Genomic DNA, 22,529 nt, shown 5'->3' with positions numbered 1-22,529 from the left:
ACCCGATTTGGAGCACAGAAGCCCCACCCACTCTCTGTTCCTGTACTAAGATGGCCGCGCATGCACTCTGTTACACACTGAATCAAAATGGCGTCGCACTGAAACTTTTCGCCCTCTTTGACAAAGATGGTTGCTGTTAACCTGGGACTGTCAGCAGAAGAAATTTCCTCAGCTGCAAACACAGGATCTTCAGATTATTATTCGGGGCTTGCGACCTACCCCAGTTGCTTATGAAGCCTCCCCACCTACTGACCCGGGAATGGAGCTGAGGCAGCACACCCTCTCCCCTCTGCCAGTGTTTGTCTCTGTCTGGGCCGGGAGCCTGGGTCTAGAGTTGCACTGCTGGCAGTTGGAGAAGCCTAGGCCCCGGGCCTGGAAAAACGGTGAAAGGTAGGAAGAATTATAGAGGTTAGAGAAGATTTACAAATTAATTAACTTTTAAAACACAATGTGTGTTTTAAAAGCAACTTTTTTTTGCTGGAAATGTAGATTTGAAAAGAAACACGCACAAAGCGGGAAAAAGAAATGAAAAGTTTGGAATCAAGATGGCGGCGACTCACCTCGGTTCAGAACGATAAGGCCCGCCCACACAGGCACCGATTGGTCGACCGTCAGGTCACCGAAGCGTAGGATTGGTCAATCGCCCTGTCACTCGACTGTAGGAGGGCCTGCCCGCACGCGCCAGGAACCCGGCGTACGATTGGTCGACCTCGAGGTCACTCTATCGCTAATGAGCGGATAATGAGATGCTAATGAGTGGAATTTTGAACGTTTTCGGATACCGCGGGCGCGATTTTTGTCCGGCCGAAACGTCAATACGCTTACGACCGTTTCGGAACGGTAAGCTTTCTTTCGACGTAACGCACGCGTAGGTACGCTCTATAACTTTCGAGCGCATAGCCGGATAGACGCACACGTGAGGATAGACAGACAGATCGATCCGTTTATATATATATAGACTAGCTGAAGTGCCGGCGGTGCCGAGGCTTTTTCGAGGGCATGTTGTTGAAGAGAGAGAGAGAGCGCGACTGGGGGTAGAGAGAGAGAGCGACTGGGGGAAGAGAGAGAGAGACTGGGGGGAAGGGAGGGCGGGGGGGGAAGAAGGGAGGGCGGGGGGGGGAAGAAGGGAGGGCGGGGGGGGAAGAAGGGAGGGCGGGGGGGGAAGAAGGGAGGGCGGGGGGGTGAAGAAGGGAGGGCGGGGGGGTGAAGAAGGGAGGGCGGGGGGGTGAAGAAGGGAGGGCGGGGGGTGTGAAGAAGGGAGGGCGAGGGGGTGAAGAAGGGAGGGCGGGGGGTGAAGAAGGAGGCGGGGGGTGAAGAGGGAGGGCGGGGGGGTGAGAAGGGAGGGCGGAGGGGTGAAGAAGGGAGGGCGGGGGGGGAGAAGGGAGGGAGGGGGGGAAGAAGGGAGGGCGGGGGGGGAAGAAGGGAGGGCGGGGGGAGGGGAGGGAGGAGAGGGGGGAAGGGAGGGAGGGAGGGGGGAAGGGCGGGGGGAAGGGAGGGAAGGGGGGAGGGGAGGGAAGGGCGGCGGGAGGGAGGGGGGGTCGCGGGGGGAGATGGGGGGGGCGCGGGGGGAGGAGGGAGGGGAGGGGGGCGCGGGGGGAGGAGGGAGGGGAGGGGGGGTCGCGGGGGGAGGAGGGAGGAGAGGGGGGTCGCGAGGGGGAGGAGGGAGGTGAGGGGGGCGCGGGAGGGGGGTCGCGGGGGGAGGAGGGAGGGAGGGCGGGCCCCCCCCCCCCCCCCCCCAGGTGAAGACCGCTGATTGCGGCTGTGCGAGATGGCCGGGGGGCCGGTTGCCAGGGTGACGCTCAGCAAGCCCCGCCCCCCGGCCGAGCCAGAGAGAGACGCCGCGTCTCAGCTCCTGTTTGCGTGCGCACCCTAGCGGCGCTGGGCTGAGGCTCGGCCCTCCAGCCTTCGAGTGGGGCCGGGAGGTGCCTAGCTCGGGCGTGGGTGCGAAGGAGAAGCCGAGGCTTCGAGGCCAACCTGGAAAAACGGGGAAAGGTAGGAAAATTAATGACATTAGATAAGTTAATTCGTTTCTAAATCATTTTTTTTTTAAACAATGTGTTTTAAAAGCAACGTTTTTTTAAAGACGCAGAAAGCGGGAAATAGAAAGGAAAAGTTTGGAATCAAGATGGCGGCGACTCACCTCGGTTCAGAACGATAAGGCCCAGCCACACACGCACCGATTGGCCCGGCGGCACACGCCAGCAACCCGGCGTACGATTGGTCGAGCTCGAGGTCACTCTGTCAATAATGAGATGCTAATGAGCGGAATGTTGAAGGTTTTTGGGATACCGCGGGCGCGATTTTAGCCCGGCCGAAACGTAAATACGCTTAAAACTGTCTCGGAAGCGTAAGCTTTCTTTGGAGGTAACGCGCGCGTAGGTACGCCCTGTAACTTTCGAGCGCATAGCCCGACAGACGCACACGCGATGACAGACAGACAGACAGAATGACAGACAGACAGATGTACCGATTTATATATATATAGATATGTCCGTTATTCAGGAAATACACCAGAAGACTTTAAATTTTAAACAGCACTTTCACATCTTTTGCAAAAAAAAATCATAGGGCCACGTGATAGATACTAAACTCCCGCTCAGCAGTGACGATGGGGATTAAATTAATCACTTCAAGTTGATCTATTGTACTTTGCCGTGATCTGAAGCCATGGAGTACCATTTCTACATAGCTTTTCATTCTCCTCGGCAGTGTCTTATTAAATACTTTCCTGGATATACTCAGTAAGCTGATTCCACTGTAATTACAGCATTCGCTCTCGTCTCTCTTTTTTGAAGATTGGTATTCACAGAATCAGAATCACAGAAACCCCACAGTGCAGATAGAGGCCATTTCGGCCCATTGAGCCTGCACCGACACATATCCCACCCAATCCCCGTAACCCCTACACCAACACATATCCCACCCTATCCCCGTAACCCCACCTAACACGAAGGGTCAATTTATCATAGCCAATCAACCTAACTCGCACATCTTTGGACTGTGGGAGGAAACCGGAGCACCCGGAGGAAACCCACGCAAACACGGGGAGAATGTGCAAACTCCACACAGACAGTCGCCCGAGGCCGGATTCGAACCCGGGTCCCTGGCGCCTATCGGTCTTCAGGTACTTTTCACAAATTTTGTTGAACAGCCTTTGCATCACTTTCGCAGTATGTGCCTCACCTGCCTGCACCAGCGATGCAGTTATATTATCAATACCAGGAGCTGTGTTCTTTTTCAAATTACCCAACAGAAATCTTTACGTTTTCTACGATATCTAGCATCAACTCCCTTACATTTGTACAGGTGGGGGTTCTTCAGATTGATTCATCCACCCTATTGTGTACATTGTATAGACCTTCAAAATATTCTTTCCGTAGCTTGCATTTTGCCTGTTCGTCTTGAATTATTTGATCATTTTGGTCTTTCACTATAGTCATTTTAAGTTCGTAAGATTCACTTAGTTCTCTTATCTTCAAATGCAGCCCATGCTTCATTTATTTTGGTGTAATCTCTGCTTATTTGCACTAGTTGTTTATCTAGTTCTTACCTCTTTGACTTTAGCTTTATTTCTTTGTTTAGCCTATTGTATTCGATCCTCTTATTAGGATCCTCTTTTATGCTTGCCTTAAGCTTTCTTCATTTTTTACTTCTTTGACTTTCTTTGACTAGGACTTCTTTGTTCATTTCTGTTTCTTAGTGTTTGAGATCCAACTCCTCTTCTGCAGTTCTTAATATTCAATTTTTTGATGGTGTTTCACATCTTTTCATAGAATCGTAGAAATTTACGGCACAGAAGGGCGCCATTTGGCCCATCGTGTCTGTGCCAGCCGAAAAAGAGCTATCCAGCCTAATCCCACTTTCCAGCTCCTGGTCCGTAGCCTTGGAGGTTACAGCACTAAATACGACGAGGGTTTCTGCTTCTACCACCCTTTAAGGCAGTGAGTTCCTGACCCCCACCACCCTCTGGGTGAGAAAAGCTCTCCTCAACTTCCCTCTAATCCTTCTGTCAATTACTTTAAATCTATGCCCCCCTAGTTACTGATCTCTCTGCGAAGGGAAATCGGTCCTTCCTATCCACTCAAGCATGCCACGGTCCCTCTGTTCCTCTACAATTCTCAGTATCCTATCATTTATTGTGTATTCCCTTGCCTTGTTAGCCCTCCCCAAATGCATTACCTCACACTTCTATGGATTGAATGCCATTTGTCAATTTTCTGCCCACCTGACCAGTCCATTGCTATCTTCCTGCAGTCTACAGCTTTCATGCTCATGATCAACCACATGATCTATTTTGTATCACCTGCAAACTTTTTAATCATGCCCCCTACATTGAAGTCTAAATCATTGATGTATACCAATAAAAGCAAGGGACCTAGTACTGAGCCCTGCGGAACCCCATTGGAAACAGCCTTCCAGTCACAAAAACATCTGTCGACCATTACCTTTTGCTTACCACTTCCAACTTGCCATTTTCCCTTGGACCCCATGGGCTTTTACTTTTCTGACCAGTCTGCCATGCAGAACCTTGTCAAAAGCCTTGCTAAAATCCATGTAGACTACATCAAACACGCTACCCTCATCGGCCCTCCTTGTTACCTCCTCATAAAATTCATTCAAGTTAGTCAGACACGACCTTCCCATACCAAATCCTTGTTGACTGTCCTTTATTAATCCATGCCTTTCTAAATGACGATTAATACTGTCCCTCAAAATGTTTTCCAATAATTTGCCCACCACCGAGGTTAGGCTGACTGGCCTGTACTTACTTTGTCTATCCCTTTCTCCATTTTTAAACAATTGTGCAACATTAGCAGTCCTCCGGCACCACACCTGCAGCCAGAGAGGATTGGAAAATGATAGTCAGAGCCTCCGCCATTTCCTCCCTTGCTTCTCAACGGCCTGGGATACATTTAATTCGGGCCTGGCTATTTATCTACTTTCAAAGATGCTAAAAGCCTTAATATTTCCTCTCTTACTATGTTTATCTCATCTAATTATTCACACTCTTCCTCCTTAACTACAATGTCTGCAGTATTTGTAAAAAAAAATAGTACTGAAGAAATTTATGGGCCTGAAAACCGACAAATCCCATGGACCTGATGGCCTACATCCTAGGGTTTTGAAAGAGGTGGCTATAGAGATAGTTGTCATTTTCCAAATTTCCATAGATTCTAGAACGGTTCCTGCAGATTGGAAGGTAGCAAATGTAACCCCACTATTTAAGAAAGGAGGGAGAGAGAAAATGGGGAACTACAGACCAGTTAACCTGGCATCAGTAGTAGGGAAAATGTTAGAATCTATTATTAAAGTCGTGGTAACAGGGCACTTAGAAAATAATAATAGGATTGGGCAGAGTCAACACAGATTTATGAAAGGGAACTCGTGTTTGACGAATCTGTTAGAATTTTTTGAGGTGGTAACTAGCAGAATAGATAAGGGGGAACCAGTGGATGTGGTGTATTTGGATTTTCAAAAGGCATTCGATAAGGTGCCACACAAGTTATTAAACAAAATTAGGGCTCATGGGATTGGGGGTAATATACTAGCATGTATTAAGGATTGGTTAACGGACAGAAAACAGAGAGTAGGAATAAACGGGTCATTTTCGGGTTGCCAGGCTGTAACTAGTGGGATACCGCAAGGATCAATGCTTGGGCCTCAGCTATTCACAATCTACACCAATGATTTGGATGAGGGAACCAAATGTAATCTATCCAAGTTTGCTGAGGATACAAAGCTGGGTGGGAATGTAAGTTGTGAGGAGGATGCAAGGAGGCTTCGAGGGGATGCAGACAGGCTAAGTGAGTGGGCAAGAACATGGCAAATGGAGAAATGTGAAGTTATTCACTTTGGTAGGAAAAATAGAAAAGCAAAGTATTTTTTAAATGGTAAGAGATTGGGAAATGTTGGTGTTCAGAGGGACCTGGGTGTCCTTGTACACGAATCACTGAAAGTTAACATGCAGTTACAGCAAGCAATTAGGAAAACAAATAGTATGTTGGCCTTTATTACAAGAAGATTGGAGTACAAGAGTAAAGACTTCTTACTGCAATTATATACGAGACCACACCTGGAGTACTGTGTACAGTTTTGGTCTCCTTGCCTAAGGAAGGATACACTTGCCATAGAGGGAGTGCAACGAAGGTTCACCAGACTGGTTCCTGGGATGGGGGATTATCCTATGAGAAGGGATTGAGCCTATACTCTCGAGTTTAGAAGAATGAGAGGTGATCTCATTGAAACATACAAAATCCATGCAGGGAGGATGTTTCCCCTGGCCAGGGAGTTTAGAACCAGGGGTCACAGTCTCAGAATAAGGGGTCGGCCATTTAGGACTGAGATGAGGAGAAATTTCTTCACTCAGAGGGTGGTGAGTCTTTGGAATTCTCTACCCCAGAGGGCTGTGGAGGCTCAGTCGTTGGCCCAGAAATTCGGGTCGGGGGCTTCCCGCGGGTGCAAGCCTCCGACCTGCACTTACCTAGCGCGCCGGCCGTTGAGCTGTGGGCCCGCGTGGAATTCCGATCCTGGGCCTCCTCCAACTGCTGAGCGCAGTGCTTGCGTATCCCAGGGGCGCAGTTAGTTTGATGCGTCCCCTGGGATCACGTGGGCCATGGAGAACCAATGGTAGCAGGGAATGCTTCATTCATAAAATTGACAGGAAGAGCTGTCAGAACTATAAATACTATAAGCCCCAAAACATCTCTAAACCTTCAAATACATTTTTTTAAATCACATTTTTAAAGTAACTATAAATTGCATAAAATAACTATTTTAAACAATAATTTAAATTTTTGAAAAAATTAATTACATTTTCTAACGGGGCTAAAAATAAACTTACCTTTCTTTAAAGTATTTAAAAATAATAAACCTGTGGAAAAAATGTTTTAATTTTAATTAATTCACCACTTACCTTGTTAAAAGCAGGCCTTGCGCCTGCTTTTTAAAAGTGTAACTGCTGGAGACTTACCCTCCCGGAGAAAGCTGCAAAAAAATGTAAGTTCCAGTGCACGTGTTTGACCTCTGAACCCCTTCCTTTAAGGGAACGGAAGTTCCGGTTTCTCGCGCATGTGCAGTGCATGCACGAAACCGGCACTTCCGTTGGGCCTACAGGTGAGTACCCCGTGCGTACTCACCCGTGGAGACCCGAATTTCTGGGTCCTAGAGTAAATTCAAGAAAGAGATTGATCGATTTTTGAATATTAAGGGAATCAAGGAATATGAGGATAGTGCAGGAAAGTGGCGATGAGGTAGAAGATCAGCCATGATCTTATTGAATGCCGGAGCAGGCTTGAAGGGCCAAATGGCCTACTCCTGCTCCCATTTCTTATGTCCCTCTCTTTTGTGAAAAGTCCCACCCTTTTTCTTTGTGGGAACATATTTGCCCTGAACCCCCTCTATCTCCTCCTTGAATGCCTCCCACAGCTCTGACACTGATTTACCTTCAAGTAGCTGTTTCCAGTCCACTTTTGCTAAATCACATTTCAGTTTAGTAAAATTGGCCATTCCCCAATTGAGAACTTTTACTCTTGGTCTGACTTTGTCCTTTTTCATAACTACCCTAAATTTAACTGAATTATGATCACTACCACCAAAATGCTCCGAAACCCGGAGCTCGAGCTCCTCCAGCTGACAACACTTCCTGCATATGTGGTTGAACAGGACACAAGTAGCATCCTGGACTTCCCACATGGCACAGGAGGTGCTTTCGACGGGACTGAGGTGCCCTGCCATGCCCCTATTAGACTACTAACTAAACTTCTTGGTTTAACCCACTGTCCTAACTTAGAGAGAAAAAAGACACAATTATTTACTCAAGTTTAACAAGAACCACTGCGAGACTAAACACGAAGAACCTAAATACAGGAAACTTTGTGCTATCCGGCACCGACGGGACCGAGCTGTTGCCGTTCCCTCAAAACTGCCGGACAAACCAGCGTTAATGTTGAAGCATACGGAGCTTTTCAGCTCCGTATCTGGCAACAAACACTTCAACAGCTTCTAAACAGTCGGCCGTACTTTGAAGCGTCTGTCGCTTAGCAACAGCTTCAGAGAGACTTTGCAGAGCCTGACTGTTGAAAAAAAGCCTCGAAGAAAAAAAACCTAACAAAACTGTTGTGTATGTACCTTTAAGAGAGAACTGCTTTCATACTGTAGTACCGGCAGTGACCACACCTGTATATAAAGCCGTAGCAGGCTTCTGTACTTTCAGTTCCAGCATACCCTCTGTTCAGTAAACACCTCTTATTACCGTTCTCCTGCAGTCCGTGTGTTATTGATACGCGGACACTACAGTGGCGACGAGCAGGTTCGAACTCACCTGCAGTACTGCATCACCTCACGGGGAACCATCCCTGAAAAGAAGCTTCTTGGAGGTCGAAGCCAGAGCAACGGGCGTCGACCGTAGGCAACCGCCCAGTGATCCATCGGAGTTCAGTGAATCGCAGGGGAAGCTGTGGAGAGCTGGGCTTGGCTCCCCAGTCACGGTGTTCCAGCAAATCGTGCTGGTAGCAGGTAGTGCGCTGACCGTTCCGGACTGCGGCAGGCTTGAGCTCAATCGAGCGGCTCTGCAAGGGGGCCGTGCAACGTCGTCGGGAAGGAAAAGAGAGAGGGTGGAGCGCACAGGGCGCGGTCGGTGCTGAAGAGCTGGGCAGCGTTAGAGAAAATAAAAGAGGGGAAGGAAAAGAGACGCGCAGTGGACAGCGTCGAAGAAGAATAAAACTAAGGAATTTAACTAACAAAAGAGAGACGCGCCGAAGCCACGGGGCGCCACCATTACTATTTAGAACGCTAGGAGCAGCATTGGCAGCAAGGGGAAGAAGGAAAAGCGCGGGAGGCGCCATTTTAATCCATTGGGGAAGAAGGAAAAGCGCGGGAGGCGCCATTTTAAACCACCCAAGATGCCGAAGAGTGGCAGTATCACTGCTTTCGACAACGAAATAGAAGACTGGACCACGTATGTGGAAAGAATTTAAGTGTACTGCAAGGCAAATGGGGTGGCCGATGGGCGCGAGAGCGTACGGCCTATTGCGGAATTTAATTACCCCAGCTAAACCAATGGAGAAAAGCTTTGAAGAGATTGTCAATATCTTACAGGAACATCTAAACCCTACACCGCTGCTGATAGCAGAAAGATTCAAGTTCCATAAAAGAAACCAGCACAAAGATGAGAGTAATGCTGACTATCTTACGGAACTACGCAAGTTATCGAAGCACTGCCAGTTCGGAGCAGGACTGGCAGATACCTTAAGGGATAAGTTTGTCTGCGGGCTCCAGAGTGAAGGAACCCAGAAACGACTACTTTCGGAAAAGGACCTTGCACTAGAAAAGGCTTTCAGCGTTGCAGTACCCTACGAAGCAGCAGTACGGGGAGCTGCGGAATTACAACAGAAACCGCAAGAATATAGCACCAATGAAATGGCATATGGAGCAGAAAAGTGCTATCGCTGCGGCAGAACAACCCATGACCAGAAGGATTGCTGGGCTAAGGACAAAGTATGCAGGCAATGTGGAAAAGTGGGACACATAGCACGAGTCTGCAGGTCGGGAAAGAAAACCAACACTAAAAGAACTACTAAGGAAAAGTACAAGAAAGTACAAAAGATGACGGACAGTAGTTCAGAAGACCAGAAGAGTGATAATGACTCCGGGAGCAGGAGACTAAGTTGTCTAAAGTTACACAACGTGATCGCAAAGGAGGATCACCGAACCATTGAGTCACCCTCATGATAGCAGGGTCCCAAGTAAAGATGGAATTGGACACAGGATCAGCCCCAACAGTCATGAATCGACGAGACTACGAGCGGCTATTCTCACACATTCCCTTGAAGGATACGTCCATTGTCTTGAAGACATATATACGGGGCAAAAATCTACCCCAGAGGAAAAATAAGGGTGCCCGTTAAATACAACAGCAAGGAAACACAGGAACTGTATCTATATGTACTACAAGATGGAGGACCACCATTATTGGGACGTGAATGGATCGGAAAAATACAATTGGATTGGCATTCCATACAGGCGCTAGCTGTGGCTGACAAAAAGGATGACGACGCCACACCTGGACGACTGTCAAAAATTCTAACTGACGTGAAAGAGGTGTTCCAGCAAGGACTTGGGACTCTAAAAGGTGTAATGGCAACGATAAAAATTGAAGATAACGCAAACCCCAAATTTTTTACGGCCAGACCGGTACCGTATGCGATCCGCCCAGCCGTCGAAGCAGAGCTGGAGAGTCTGGAGCGTGCGGGTGTGCTGTCCAAGGTGGACTGGAGCGAGTGGGCCACACCCATCGTTCCTGTAATGAAGAAATCATTGAGCAGCATGCCCGGGGAACCGAAGAAGGTTCGCATCTGTGGGGACTTTAAGGTAACTGTGAACCCAGTCCTTCACACAGTACAATATCCATTTCCGCGGATAGAAGATATTTTCGCCTCACTATCTGGAGGGAAACGCTTTACGAAGATTGATCTGGCCCAAGCGTATCTACAAATGGAGGTAGATGAATCATCTAGAAAATACCTCACGATAAACACTCACAAAGGTCTTTACCAGTACAACCGACTGGTATTCGGGGTAGCATCAGCTCCGGCAATTTGGCAGGGAGCGATGGAACAAGTCCTGCAAGGGATCTCGGGGACCCAGTGTTATTTGGACGACATCCTGGTTATGGGCGGAAATGACAGTGAACACCATGCCAACGTGGAGCAGGTGCTCACTAGATTACAAGAATATGGGCTACGAGCCAACTGCCCCAAGTGCGAGTTTTTCAGGAAACAAATCTCGTATTGTGGCCACGTGATTGATGAAGAGGGGTTACTTAAGTCCCCAGACAAGATTGAGGCAGTAGTCAAGGCTCCAGCACTGGAAAATGTGTCACAACTGAGGTCGTTCCTCGGGTTGGTGAACTACTACCATAAGTTCTTGCCAAATTTGTCTACAATTCTGCACCCGCTGAACGCCCTGCTGCAAACTGGAGTAACATGGAAATGGAGTGATGAGTGTAAGCGTGCCTTTCAGAAATGTAAATGCCTAATCACTTCAAAAGAAGTATTGGCCCACTACAATCCATCACTACCGATTCGGTTGGCATGTGATGCGTCTCCCTATGGCATTGGAGCGGTGCTGTCGCACAAATTCCTTGACGGTTCAGAGAGGCCAATAGCCTTTGCGTCACGCTCGTTAACTTCAGCCGAGCGTAACTACGCCCAGATTGACGGGGAGGCCCTCAGCCTGGTGTGGGGGGTGAAGAAGTTCAATCACTATCTGCACGGGCAGAAATTCACCTTACTGACTGATCACCAGCCTCTTGTCTCCATTTTTAACCCAAAGAAGGGCGTTCCGGTGATGACGGTGCAACGGCTGCAAAGATGGTCCCTTTTTCTAGGGGCACATCAATACGACATAGAGTATAAGGGCACGAAACAGCATGGAAACGCTGATGGGCTGTTGCGCCTGCCGCTGCCTACGCTGGAGGAAGCACCTGCAGTGGACCCTGTTGAGATATTCCATTCGACCATAGTCGAATGTCTACCTGTTACAAACTCAAGTATAGAGAAGGAAACCCGAAATGACCCGAGACACACTCGGGTCTGTGATTTGACGGTGAAGGGATGGCCAGCACATGGCGACTCACTGTTGCCAGCATTCTCGCCAAGGAGAGAACAGCTGTCAGTGTGCCGGGGGACCTTGATGTGTCGATCCCGAGTGGTAGTTCCACCCAAGTTGAGAGAGAGCGCTCAATGAGCTTCATGAGGGTCATCTGGGAGGGGTAAAAATGAAGAGCCTAGCCAGGGCGTTTGTGTGGTGGCCGGGAATCGATAAAGAAATCGAGGAAATGACCAAGAGATGCACAGGATGCCAGAAAGTCCAAAACGCTCCACCACAGGCCCCGCTACACCCATGGGAGTGGCCCTCATCTCCATGGCAACAGGTACACATTGATTTTGCTGGTCCATTTATGGACTCAATGTTTTTAATCACCGTGGATGCACATTCGAAATGTCCTCCACCACGGAGAAAACTATTGCAGTCCTACGGACCATCTTCGCCAGGAATGGGTTGCCAGAACAGATTTGCTCCGACAATGGACCACAGTTTGTGTCCGAGGATTTCCGGAGGTTTTTGAGGAATAATGGGGTAAAGCATTACACATCCGCCCCATATCATCCAGCCACAAATGGGTTGGCTGAGAGGCTTGTTCAAACCTTTAAAAAAGCAATAAAGGCGATGTATAACGACAATATACCACTGCAACACAAGGTGGATAATTTCTTGTTTGCTTACCGAAATGCGACACATGCAGTCACCAACCAAACTCCAGCCATGATGTTGTTTAACCGCGGGTGAAGATGTCGCCTGGACTTGCTCAAACCAAACATAAGACGAGATGTTGAGAATAAGCAATTCCAGCACATCAATGAGAAGCCAACCAGGAGCTTCAAGATAGGGCAACCAGTCTTGGCCCGCGACTACCGAACAGAAAAATGGCAGCCAGGAACGATATGCACACGGCAGGGACCACTAATGTACACAGTGGACGTTGGAGAGAGCATCGTGAGACGCCATGCTGACCAGATTCTAGAGTCACAGGAACAAGTCAAACCCATACCACGAGCATGCGCACCTGGTGATGAACCCGAAGTGCAGATTGCGTCTACCTCAGAATCAGTGGTATTGGAAGCTGACGAACCAACCAATGACAATGAGCCAGAATCGACTCCGCCGCAAGAACAGGATACTCGAGAAAGGCGCTATCCAGACAGGATCAGGAAGCCTCCTCAAAGACTGAATTTATAAATGATTACTTTCAGCTGATGTATATAGTACAAAGAAAATTGTAATTAGCTATTATTCAATTGTTAAATGAATGTTATGTACTGTTTATCTAAAAGGGGAGGAATTGTTGTGTATGTACCTTTAAGAGAGAACTGCTTTTATACTGTTTTATCGGCAGTGACCACACCTGTATATAAAGCCGTAGCAGGCTTCTGTACTTTCAGTTCCAGCATACCCTCTGTTCAGTAAACACCTGTTATTACCGTTCTCCTGCAGTCCGTGTGTTATTGATACGCGGACACTACAAAAACAGCTCCTGGTTTTTGCCGGTGGCTCGAGCTTGCCGGACATTTAGCCTCCGGATAACACAAAGTTTCCTGTATTAGATATCTAGATACTTAACTTAGAATCCTCGGGTTCTGTGATTCTACTCCTTTTGAGTTAGGCATGAGAAACCACCAAATTCTTCCACTGTCTACGATCTACTCCGATTGCTTAAGGACAGAAAACAGCGAATTGTGGTAAATAACTGTTTTTCAGACTGGAGGATGGTAGACAGTGGTGCTCCCAAAGGGTAGGTGCTGGGGCCACTGCTTTTTTTAATATATATATATATATATGTCCTGGATATTGGAATACAAACAGTGAGGATGATACCAATCGACTGCAATAGAACATAGAAAGGCTAGCAGAATGGGCAGACAAGTGACAGATGGAATTTAATACAGAGAAGTGTGAGGTGATGCATTTTGGCAGAAGGAGCAGGGAGAGGCAATATACACTTAAAAGCACAGTTTTAAAGAGTGTGCAGGGACAGAGGGACCTGGGAGTTAATGTGCATAGGTCCCTGAAGGTGGCAGGACATATTGAGAGAGTGGTTAGCAAAGCGTATGGGATCTTGGGCTTCATAAATAGAGGTATTGAGTACAAAAGTAGAGAAGTTATGCTGAACCTTTTGTAAAGCGCTGGTTAGGCCACAACTGGAGTATTGCGTCCAGTTCTGGTCACCACACTTTAGGATGGATGTGAAGGCCCTTGAGAGGGTGCAGAGGAGATTTACCAGAATGGTTCCAGGGATGGGGGATCTTAGCTACAAGGACAGGTCGGAGAAGCTGGATTTGTTTTAATTAGAGCAAAGGAGGTTGAGGGATGATTTGCTAGAGGTGTACAAGATTATGATGGATAGGCTAGATGGGGGAAAGGCTGTTCCCACTAGTTGATGCTACAAGGACTAGGGGGACACAGATTTAAGGTTTTGGGCAAGTGATACAGGGGGGATGTGAAGAAAAACCTTTTTACGCAGCGAGTGGTGAGGACCTGGAATTTGCTGCCGACGGAAGTGGTGGAAGCAGAGACACTCAATGTTTTCAAGGAGAGATTGAATAGGCACTTGAGGGAAATAAACTTGCAGGGCTACGGGGATAGAGCGGGGAAAATGGGACTGACTGGATTGCTCTACAGACAGCCGGCACGGACGAAATGGGCCGTATGGCCTCCTTCTGTGCCGTATGACTCTATATACCTGCATGATTATGACTGCTTCGACTTTAGTCCTGAATCTAGCCTTTAACATAGAAAGGGATATGTGATTGAAAGACATGAGTGCATGACTTTCTACTGGTTTTAACACTAATATTACTCCCTCCTGATGCACACCATCTTCCAGACACTTAAAAACCTGTGTCCATCATAGTGAAACTTACTTTTACTGTTCCATCTTGTCTCAAATAAACCTATTTATTATCATTGGTGTCTCTTTGGTTCATTAATCAATATTACCTGGGTTCCTGTTTGATGTAGAGTCCTAACATTCCATGTTCCTATAGATGCCTTGGTTCCTGAACGGTGTGCGCTGCCCTTGTTTATGGTGATGACCAATCCGGCATGATCTTTCTCATCCTCCATAATTCATTCGGTTTCAGATGTCTAAAATTTACTAAGTGTTCAACCATTACTCTTTGACTACACTCACTAGGTTCAGCCTGCCAACCTAGGGTGAACCACTAGTGAGAACTGGGTGAGTTGTCAGGACCAACTGCTAGTAAAACCACCTTCATGCAACGGTGCTAACTTTAGCACTCGCCTTTAACCTCACGTGATATACAGACGCGGAAAGGCCCCTGCCATCCTAGCTCACCATCCAATAAAGATCTACATTCACCTGATCACAGCATCCAGGAGTTAAATTATTCCAGGATTAGACTGGTCAATTTGAATGTGTGTATATTATTAGAGAACCCTTGTACCAAGTGGCTAAATTGCATATCTATGAATTCTTGGTGTTCCTAACAAATGACTGATGTCAAACATGAATGAGGTGATGCGGTATTTTGGTTTCCTTTGTAATGGTGTGCGTGAACAAAATAGTTATAAAACTCCATCTTTTTTCTTATGCATCATTTATAGTGAATTGAGATCGAATTAAATACATGACACAGAAACACTGCTGCACAAACTCAACTTCTGGTTAGGTTTCTAAAAGCCAGCAGCTCAAGACTTGACACTTAACTTTGTTTTCATGCTACTATTAACGTGTGGCAGGAAAACCGTTTCTGCCAGTACTAAGGTTGCTACACATACAATGAGTACAGATTTGCACAAGCATTCAAAAGGCAGCTGCACAAGTTTGAGAGTAGCAAACAAATCTACGTATACAGGCAGCTGGGTCATTGAAGGTTTTGTGGAGCTTGCTTGATCACATTCCCGATGGCCTGCATCCTAGGGTCTTAAAAGAGGTGGCTGCAGAGATAGTGGATGCATTGATTGTAATCTACCAAAATTTCCTGGATTCTGGAGAGGTCCCAGCGGACTGGAAAACCACAAATGTAATGCCCCTATTTAAGAAAGGAGGGAGACAGAAAGCAGGCAACTATAGACCAGCTAGCCTAACATGTGTCATTGGGAAAATGCTGGAGTCCATCATTAAGGACATTTAGAAAATCATAATAATATAGTCAAGCAGAGTCAGCATGGTTTTATGAAAGGGAAATCGGGTATGACAAATTTGCTGGAGTTCTTTGAGGATGTAACGAGCAGGGTGCATAAAGGGGAACCAGTAGATGTCGTGTATTTGGATTTCCAGAAGGCATTCGATAAGGTGCCACATAAAAGGTTACTGCACAAGATAAGAGCTCATGGGGTTGGGGGTAATATATTAGCATGGATAGAAGATTGGCTAACTAACAGAAAACAGAGAGTTGGGATAAATGGGTCATTTTCAGGTTGGCAAACTAACTAGTGGGGTGCTGCAGGGATCAGTGCTGGGGCCTCAACAATTTACAATCTATATTAATGACTTGGATGAAGGGACCGAGTGTAATGTAGCCAAATTTGCTGCTGATACAAAGATAGGTGGGAAAGCAAATTGTGTGGAGGACGTAAAGAATCTCCAAAGGGATACAGATAGGTTAAGTGAGTGCGCAAAAATCTGGCAGATAATGTGGGAAAATGCGAGGTTATCCACTTTGGTAGGAAAAATAAAAAAGCAAATTATTATTTAAATGGGGAGAGATTACAAAATGCTGAGGTACAGAGGGATCTGGGGGTCCTTGTACATCAATCACAAAAAGTTAGCATGCAGGTACAGCAAGTAATTCGGAAGGCAAATGGAGTGTTGGCCTTTATTTCAAAGGGAATGGAGTATAAAAGTAGGGAAGTCCAGTTACAACTGTACAGGGCGATGGTGAGACCACACCTGGAGCACTGTGTACAGTTTTGGTCTCCTTATTTAAGGCAGGATATACTTGCATTGGAGGCAGTTCAGAGAAGGTTCACGAGGTTGATTCCGGAGATGAAGGGGTTGTCTTATGAAGAAAGGTTGAGCAGGTTGTGCCTATACTCACAGAATCACAGAAACCCCACAGTGCAGATAGAGGCCATTTCGGCCCATCGAGCCTGCACCGACACATATCCCACCCGATCCCCGTAACCCCTACACCAACACATATCCCACCCTATCCCCGTAACCCCACGTATTTAATCCCCCTAACACTAAGGGTCAATTTATCATAGCCAATCATCCTAACCCGCACATCTTTGGACTGTGGGAGGAAACCGGAGCACCACTCATTAGAGTTTAGAAGGATGAGAGGGGATCTTATTGAAACATATAAGATTCTGAAGGGGCTCGACCGGGTAGATGCAGAGAGGATGTTTCCCCTCGTGGGGGAATCTAGAACAAGTGGGCATAATTTCAGATTAAGGGGACACCCTTTTAAAACGGAAATGAGGAAATTTCTTCTCTGAGGGTCGTGAATCTTTGGAATTCTCTTCCCCAGAGAGCTATGGAGGCTGGGTCATTGAATATATTTAAGATGGAGTTAGATAGATTTTTGAATGGTAAGGGAGTCAAGGGTTATGGGGAGCAGGCAGGAAAGTGGAGTTGAGCCCAGGATCAGATCAGCCATGATCTTATTGAATGGCGGAGCAGGCTCGAGGGGCTAAATGACGACCTACTGCTCCTACGTCTTATGTTCTTATTCGGGGGAAGGGGGCCGGAGGAATTTCCCAGTTTTTTTCCCCCTAACGCAGTCTCGGGTTTATTATTTCTTTTTCTTTATCTTTTCCACAGAAGTTGCATGGTTACGAGAGGAAGGGGAAGAGATGGGGGTGGTGCTATGTTTTAAGTTAGACCATACCAGGATAGGACAGGCTTGATGGATCTGCTAATAACAGAAAATGCTGGAAAAACTCAGCCGGCCAGGCAACATCCGTGGAGAGAGAAATAGAGTCAACGTTTCAGGTCGAAACCCTTCGTCAAGACTGAGAGAAAACACAGGAAATGAAACAGATTAAGAGGCCAGTTTGGGGGCTGGGAAATGGGGATGAAAGAACAAAAGAGAAGGGAAGAGACATTAAGAGGTATTCAAAACGAGTCGAGATGGTGATAGGACTAGTAAAGAGACAGAAGATGGCTCTAGGTGTTTATTAAATGGGTGCAGTGTGAAATGCGCTGGCAGAATGAGAGACAGCTGCCATGTGGGAGAGAAAAAAAGGGGGAAGGGCACAAAACAAAGGTGTGGATAAAAACTATATAAAAATGTAATGGGGGCCGAGGTTATGATCTAAAATTGTTGAACTCAATATTGAGTCCGGAAGGCTGTAAAGTGCCTAATCGGAAGATGAGGTGCTGTTCCTTGAGCTTACGCTGGGTTTCCGTGGAACAAGGCAAGAGCCTGAGTACGGTGAGGTCTGAGTGGGAATGGGGCGGTGAATTAAAATGACAGACGACCGGAAGCTCAGTGTCAACCTTACGGACTGAACGGCGATATTCCGCAAAGCGGTCACCCAATCTGCGTTTGGTCTCCCCAATGTAGAGGAGACCACATCGTGAGCAGCGAATACAGTATACTAGATTGCAAGAAGTACAAGTAAATCGCCATTTCACCTGGAAGGGGTGTTTGGGGTCCTGAACAGTGGGATGGGGGTGCGGTATAAAGGCAGGTGTTGCATCTCCTGCGCTTGCATGGGAAGGTGCCGGGCGAAGGGGTGCTGGGGGTGATAGAGGAGTGGACTAGGGTGTCTCGGAGGGAGTGGTCCCTACGGAATGCTGAAAGGAGAGGGGAGGGGAAGATGCATTTGATGGTGAGATCAAGTTGGAGGTGACGGAAATGACGGAGGATGATCAGTTGAATGTGGAGGCTGGTGGGGTGAAAGGTGAGGACAAGGGGAACCCGACCGTGGTTCCGGGAGGGAGGGCAAGGGTTGAGAGCAGAAGTGCGGGAAATAGAACGGACACGGTCAAGGGCCGTGTCAACCACGGTAGAGGGGAATCCTTGGTTGAGGTAAAAGGAAGACATGTCGGAAGCACTGGTGTGGAAGGTGGCATCGTCAGAGCAGATGCTGTGGAGACGGAGAAACTGGGAGAATGGAATAGAGTCCTTACAGGAGGCGGGGTGGGAGGAAGTGTAGTCCAGGTAGCTGTGGGAGTCAGTGCACCTGTCGTGACTGTTGGTCAATAACCTTTCCCTATAACCTATTGATGGATCTGCTGGTCTTTTCCTGTCCTTTTTTGTGTGTTTCTAAATGCTTTGTTCTAGCCCCAAGCCCTTCTACTCCTATCTGTACATCAACTGAAGAGGTTTTAAGGAAAAGTTGTGCAGTTGGAAGTGTATTCAGTATTCTGTGTCTGAGTCTTTAAAATGCTACAAAAATCATTTTGCCTACCATAAAGCTGGAATATGAAGAATTGCATGGGTAGCAACAATTTTTAGCTGCCAGCTTGTCACTCCTAGTGAAATTGTGCCACATTATTTTGCCATGATGGGAGCAAAAGTGCAAATCTAGAGTAACTTTTGAAAGTTGTTTTGTACTACAAACTAATTAAAACCATCTGGCAATAAAGTTTTCATAGAAATCTTAGAAACTTACAGCACAGAAGGCTGCCATTTGGCCTGTCGTGCCTGTGCTGGCTCTTTGAAAAAGCAGTTGTGCTTAGTCCCACACCCCCGCTTATTGTCCATAGCCCTGTAAGTTTCTTATCCTCAAGCACCTGTCCAACTCTCGTTTAAAATTATTGATGGAATTGGCTTCCCACCACGTTCAGGTTGAGCATTCCAAATCCTGACCACTCTGAGTGGAGAACAAACTTCTCATCGCCAATGATTGTGAATCTATGACCTCTAGTTATTGCCGCACTCGCCAGAGGGAATAGTTTTTCCTACTTACACTCTCAAAACCTCTCCTCATCTTGCAAACCTCTGAAGAAAGGAAATTGTTTCTCTGCCATACTCACATTATTGACCGCTCCCACCAGGACACGTGCTCTGTGGGTGGCTGGGCTATTGTCAAGCTTTTGGCAACATTATACTTTATCTGGTTGCTTGGATGTATGTGAAAGCAGCCTTCCTGCCACAAATAAAATTGCTGCCCTTTGAGAAGAGGGAGGGTAGATTCTTGACACCTCGCTTGATGGCTTAGTTAGTAAAGATATTGCTCACTGCAGCAAACAAAATTTCCACATTTGATTTCTGGTCCGTGCTTAATTAGTCGACCTTAGCCAAGGCAGCAGTTGGGGTGTGACATTCCTCGGCTAGGGAAATTAAAATCAGATAGGGTTTCCACTTCTGATCTTGGTTGTTAGCCAATGTCCCCTGCTAGAAAGTGCTTGCATGTAGGTATCGGGTGAAGACATGAATGGGCTCCACTGTGATGGTTGAGTAGCCTACCAACATTGAACTGTCTGGGCTCACACGAGGATTATGGTCATTTGGACAAGGGAGCAGAGGATGCCAGCTCCAGTCAGTGTAACCACCAAAATTCTATGTCTTCAGAAATGGCAGGGAGAAAATCAGCCACAAAAACAACCTGGATAGGGGGTAAATCGTAGTGTATATTTCCATACATACTGTGCCATTAATGTGTTCGCGATGCACTGTGCCATTACAAAGTTTATATAATTTTCTTTTTCCTCCATCACCATATCCATTTCCTAGTTGAGGAGATTGGATGCGCCTGTTGCAGTACGACCTCTAAATCAGGCGAGTCGGAGGCACACAAGTGAAGATTGGGTTCATTTGTCAGCTTGCGCATGTATGCTGTTGACACCTCTCCGCCACTGCTCTTTACCCCTTTATTGTCCTGTGTTGAGACTGTTTGTCTGACATTCAGTCTTGGCTGTTCGACCCCGAGTTGAGCTCCCAACCCCATATCCCCATCACAAAGACTGCCACCTCTGTAACATTGCCTTCATCAGCCAATCTGCTGCAGAAACTTCCAGACATGAATATTCCAATGCTTTCCTGGCTGGCCGACCATCCTGCACCCTCTAAACTTAAGCTTGTCCAAAACTATTGCCTTTTTTATTCATTCTTGAGATATGAGCATCTCTGGCAAGGCTGGCATTTATTGCTCCTAAGAAGGTGGTGGTGGGCCGTCGCTGCCTTCAACAGCTGCATTTTTTTGGTAGGTTTTAATACAACTGAGTAGCTTGCCTAGACCACTTCAGATACTAAGTAACGAGGACAGTAATTAGTGCAGATGGCAGCGGGAAGTTACAAAGGAACATAGACAGATTATGTGAGTAGCAAAACTATGGCAGATGGAGTTCAATGTGGGCAACTCTGAAGTAGTCAACTTTGGACCCAAGAAAGATAAATCAGTGTATTTTCTAAATGGTGAGAAATGAGAAACTGTAGAGGAGCAAAGAGACTCGGGAGTCCAAGTGTACAACTCATTAAAAGCCAGGAGACAGGTACAAAAAACAATCGAAGGCAAATGGATTGTTGGCTTTTATCTCAAGGGGGCTGCAATACAAAGGGGAGGAAGTTGTGCTTCAGTTGTATAGATCCTTGGTCAGAGCCCATCTGGGGCGCTACATTCCGTTTTGGGCACAGTACCTCAGGAAGGATATATTGGCCTTGGGGGGTGCCGTGCAGATTTCACCAGAATGATGCCAGGGCTTCGCGGGTTAAATTGAGGCCAGGTTGCATAAACTTAGATAAAATCAGAAAATTCTGGAAATACTCAGCAGGTCAGGCAGCATCTGTGGAGAGAGAAACCGAGTTAACGTTTCAGGTCGATGACCTTTCCTCAGAACTGACCGGATTAAATGTTGATTTTTAAATTTTGTTTGTGAAAGCAGTGTGCCTTTTTTTCTGTGTAACATTTTGAATAGCTTTTTCTGGATTGTTTTAGGCCTCTGTTATACACATTAAAGATAAGCATGCTAGGCACTGTCAGATTTAGGGTGCGGAAATTGGGAAAAGAAAAAGTATATTGTGGTATTATGTAATAAATGTGCAGCTTTCAGTTTATTGATGGCAATTTTCTTTGTCTAGGTTTATGATCTTGTGCTGAAAGGTATCGCAGAAGATGTTTTACGCTCACTTTGTGTTGAGCAAACGTGGGCCGCTAGCCAAAATTTGGCTTGCGGCCCATTGGGACAAGAAGCTCACCAAAGCCCACGTGTTCGAATGTAACCTGGAAAGCAGCGTGGAAAGCATAATTTCTCCAAAGGTAAATATTAATCTAATTAGGCATCTTATCTGGGTCAATTATTTGTAAATAAGGTGAGTTCCACAAATAGGTATTTAACTTGATTTTTTTTTTTATGTTCAGTCTTGCGAGTGTCTGTATTTCCTCTGGTCGCACTTACTTTCTGTTGTCAGAATTTTGCTATGCCAGTGTGACACTTAGCAACACCTGTGTATAACATTATTAATGGATAAATAGTTGATCTCCTTTGTTGCACATGGTAAGTTCGTGGTCACCCACCCGCCCCCCTTCCAGATCATTTATATCTATTACGAGCAACAGACTCAATACTTATCCCTAGGGGACACCACTGTTCACATCCTCCAATCTTAAAAAATAGAAACATAGAAGATAGGAGCAGGAGTAGGCCATTCGGCCCCTCGAGCCTGCTCCGCCATTCAATGCGATCGTGGCTGATCATCCAAATTCAGTACCCGGTCACTGCTTTCTCCCCATACCCCTTGATCCCTTTAGCCGTAAGAAATATATCTAACTCCTTCTTGAATATATTTAATGTATTGGCCTCTACTGTCTTCTGTGGTAGAGAATTCCACAGGTTCACCATTCTCTGGATGAAGAAATTCCTCCTCGTTTCTGTCCTAAATGGCCTACCCCTTATCCTTAGACTGTGACCCCTGGTTCTGGACTCCCCGACCATCGGGAACATCCTTCCTGCATCTAGTCTGTCCAGTTCTGTCAGAATTTTATACGTTTCAATGAGATCCCCTCTCATTCTTCTAAACTCCAGCAAGCACAAGCCCAATCGACCCAATCTCTCC

General features: G+C 46.7%; 1 protein-coding gene across 3 annotated transcripts in view; it reads left to right on the top strand.

The window, feature by feature from the left end:
* Positions 1-22,529, top strand: part of rad21b (RAD21 cohesin complex component b) — a 96,133-nt gene that overhangs the window by 40,398 nt on the left and 33,206 nt on the right. For all 3 annotated transcript variants that reach the window (XM_085993296.1, XM_085993294.1, XM_085993295.1), the window contains exon 2: positions 21,555-21,732. In XM_085993296.1, the coding sequence (XP_085849422.1) occupies positions 21,589-21,732 (144 nt within the window). In that variant the 5' untranslated portion in view covers positions 21,555-21,588. The remainder of the gene's footprint in view (positions 1-21,554; positions 21,733-22,529) is intronic.

Source organism: Somniosus microcephalus, chromosome 7 (assembly GCF_052327205.1).
Source record: "Somniosus microcephalus isolate GS21.2 chromosome 7, FLI_Smic_1.0, whole genome shotgun sequence".
Classification (NCBI taxonomy): Eukaryota; Metazoa; Chordata; class Chondrichthyes; order Squaliformes; family Somniosidae; genus Somniosus; species Somniosus microcephalus.
This window is presented reverse-complemented; position numbering and strand designations above follow the sequence as displayed.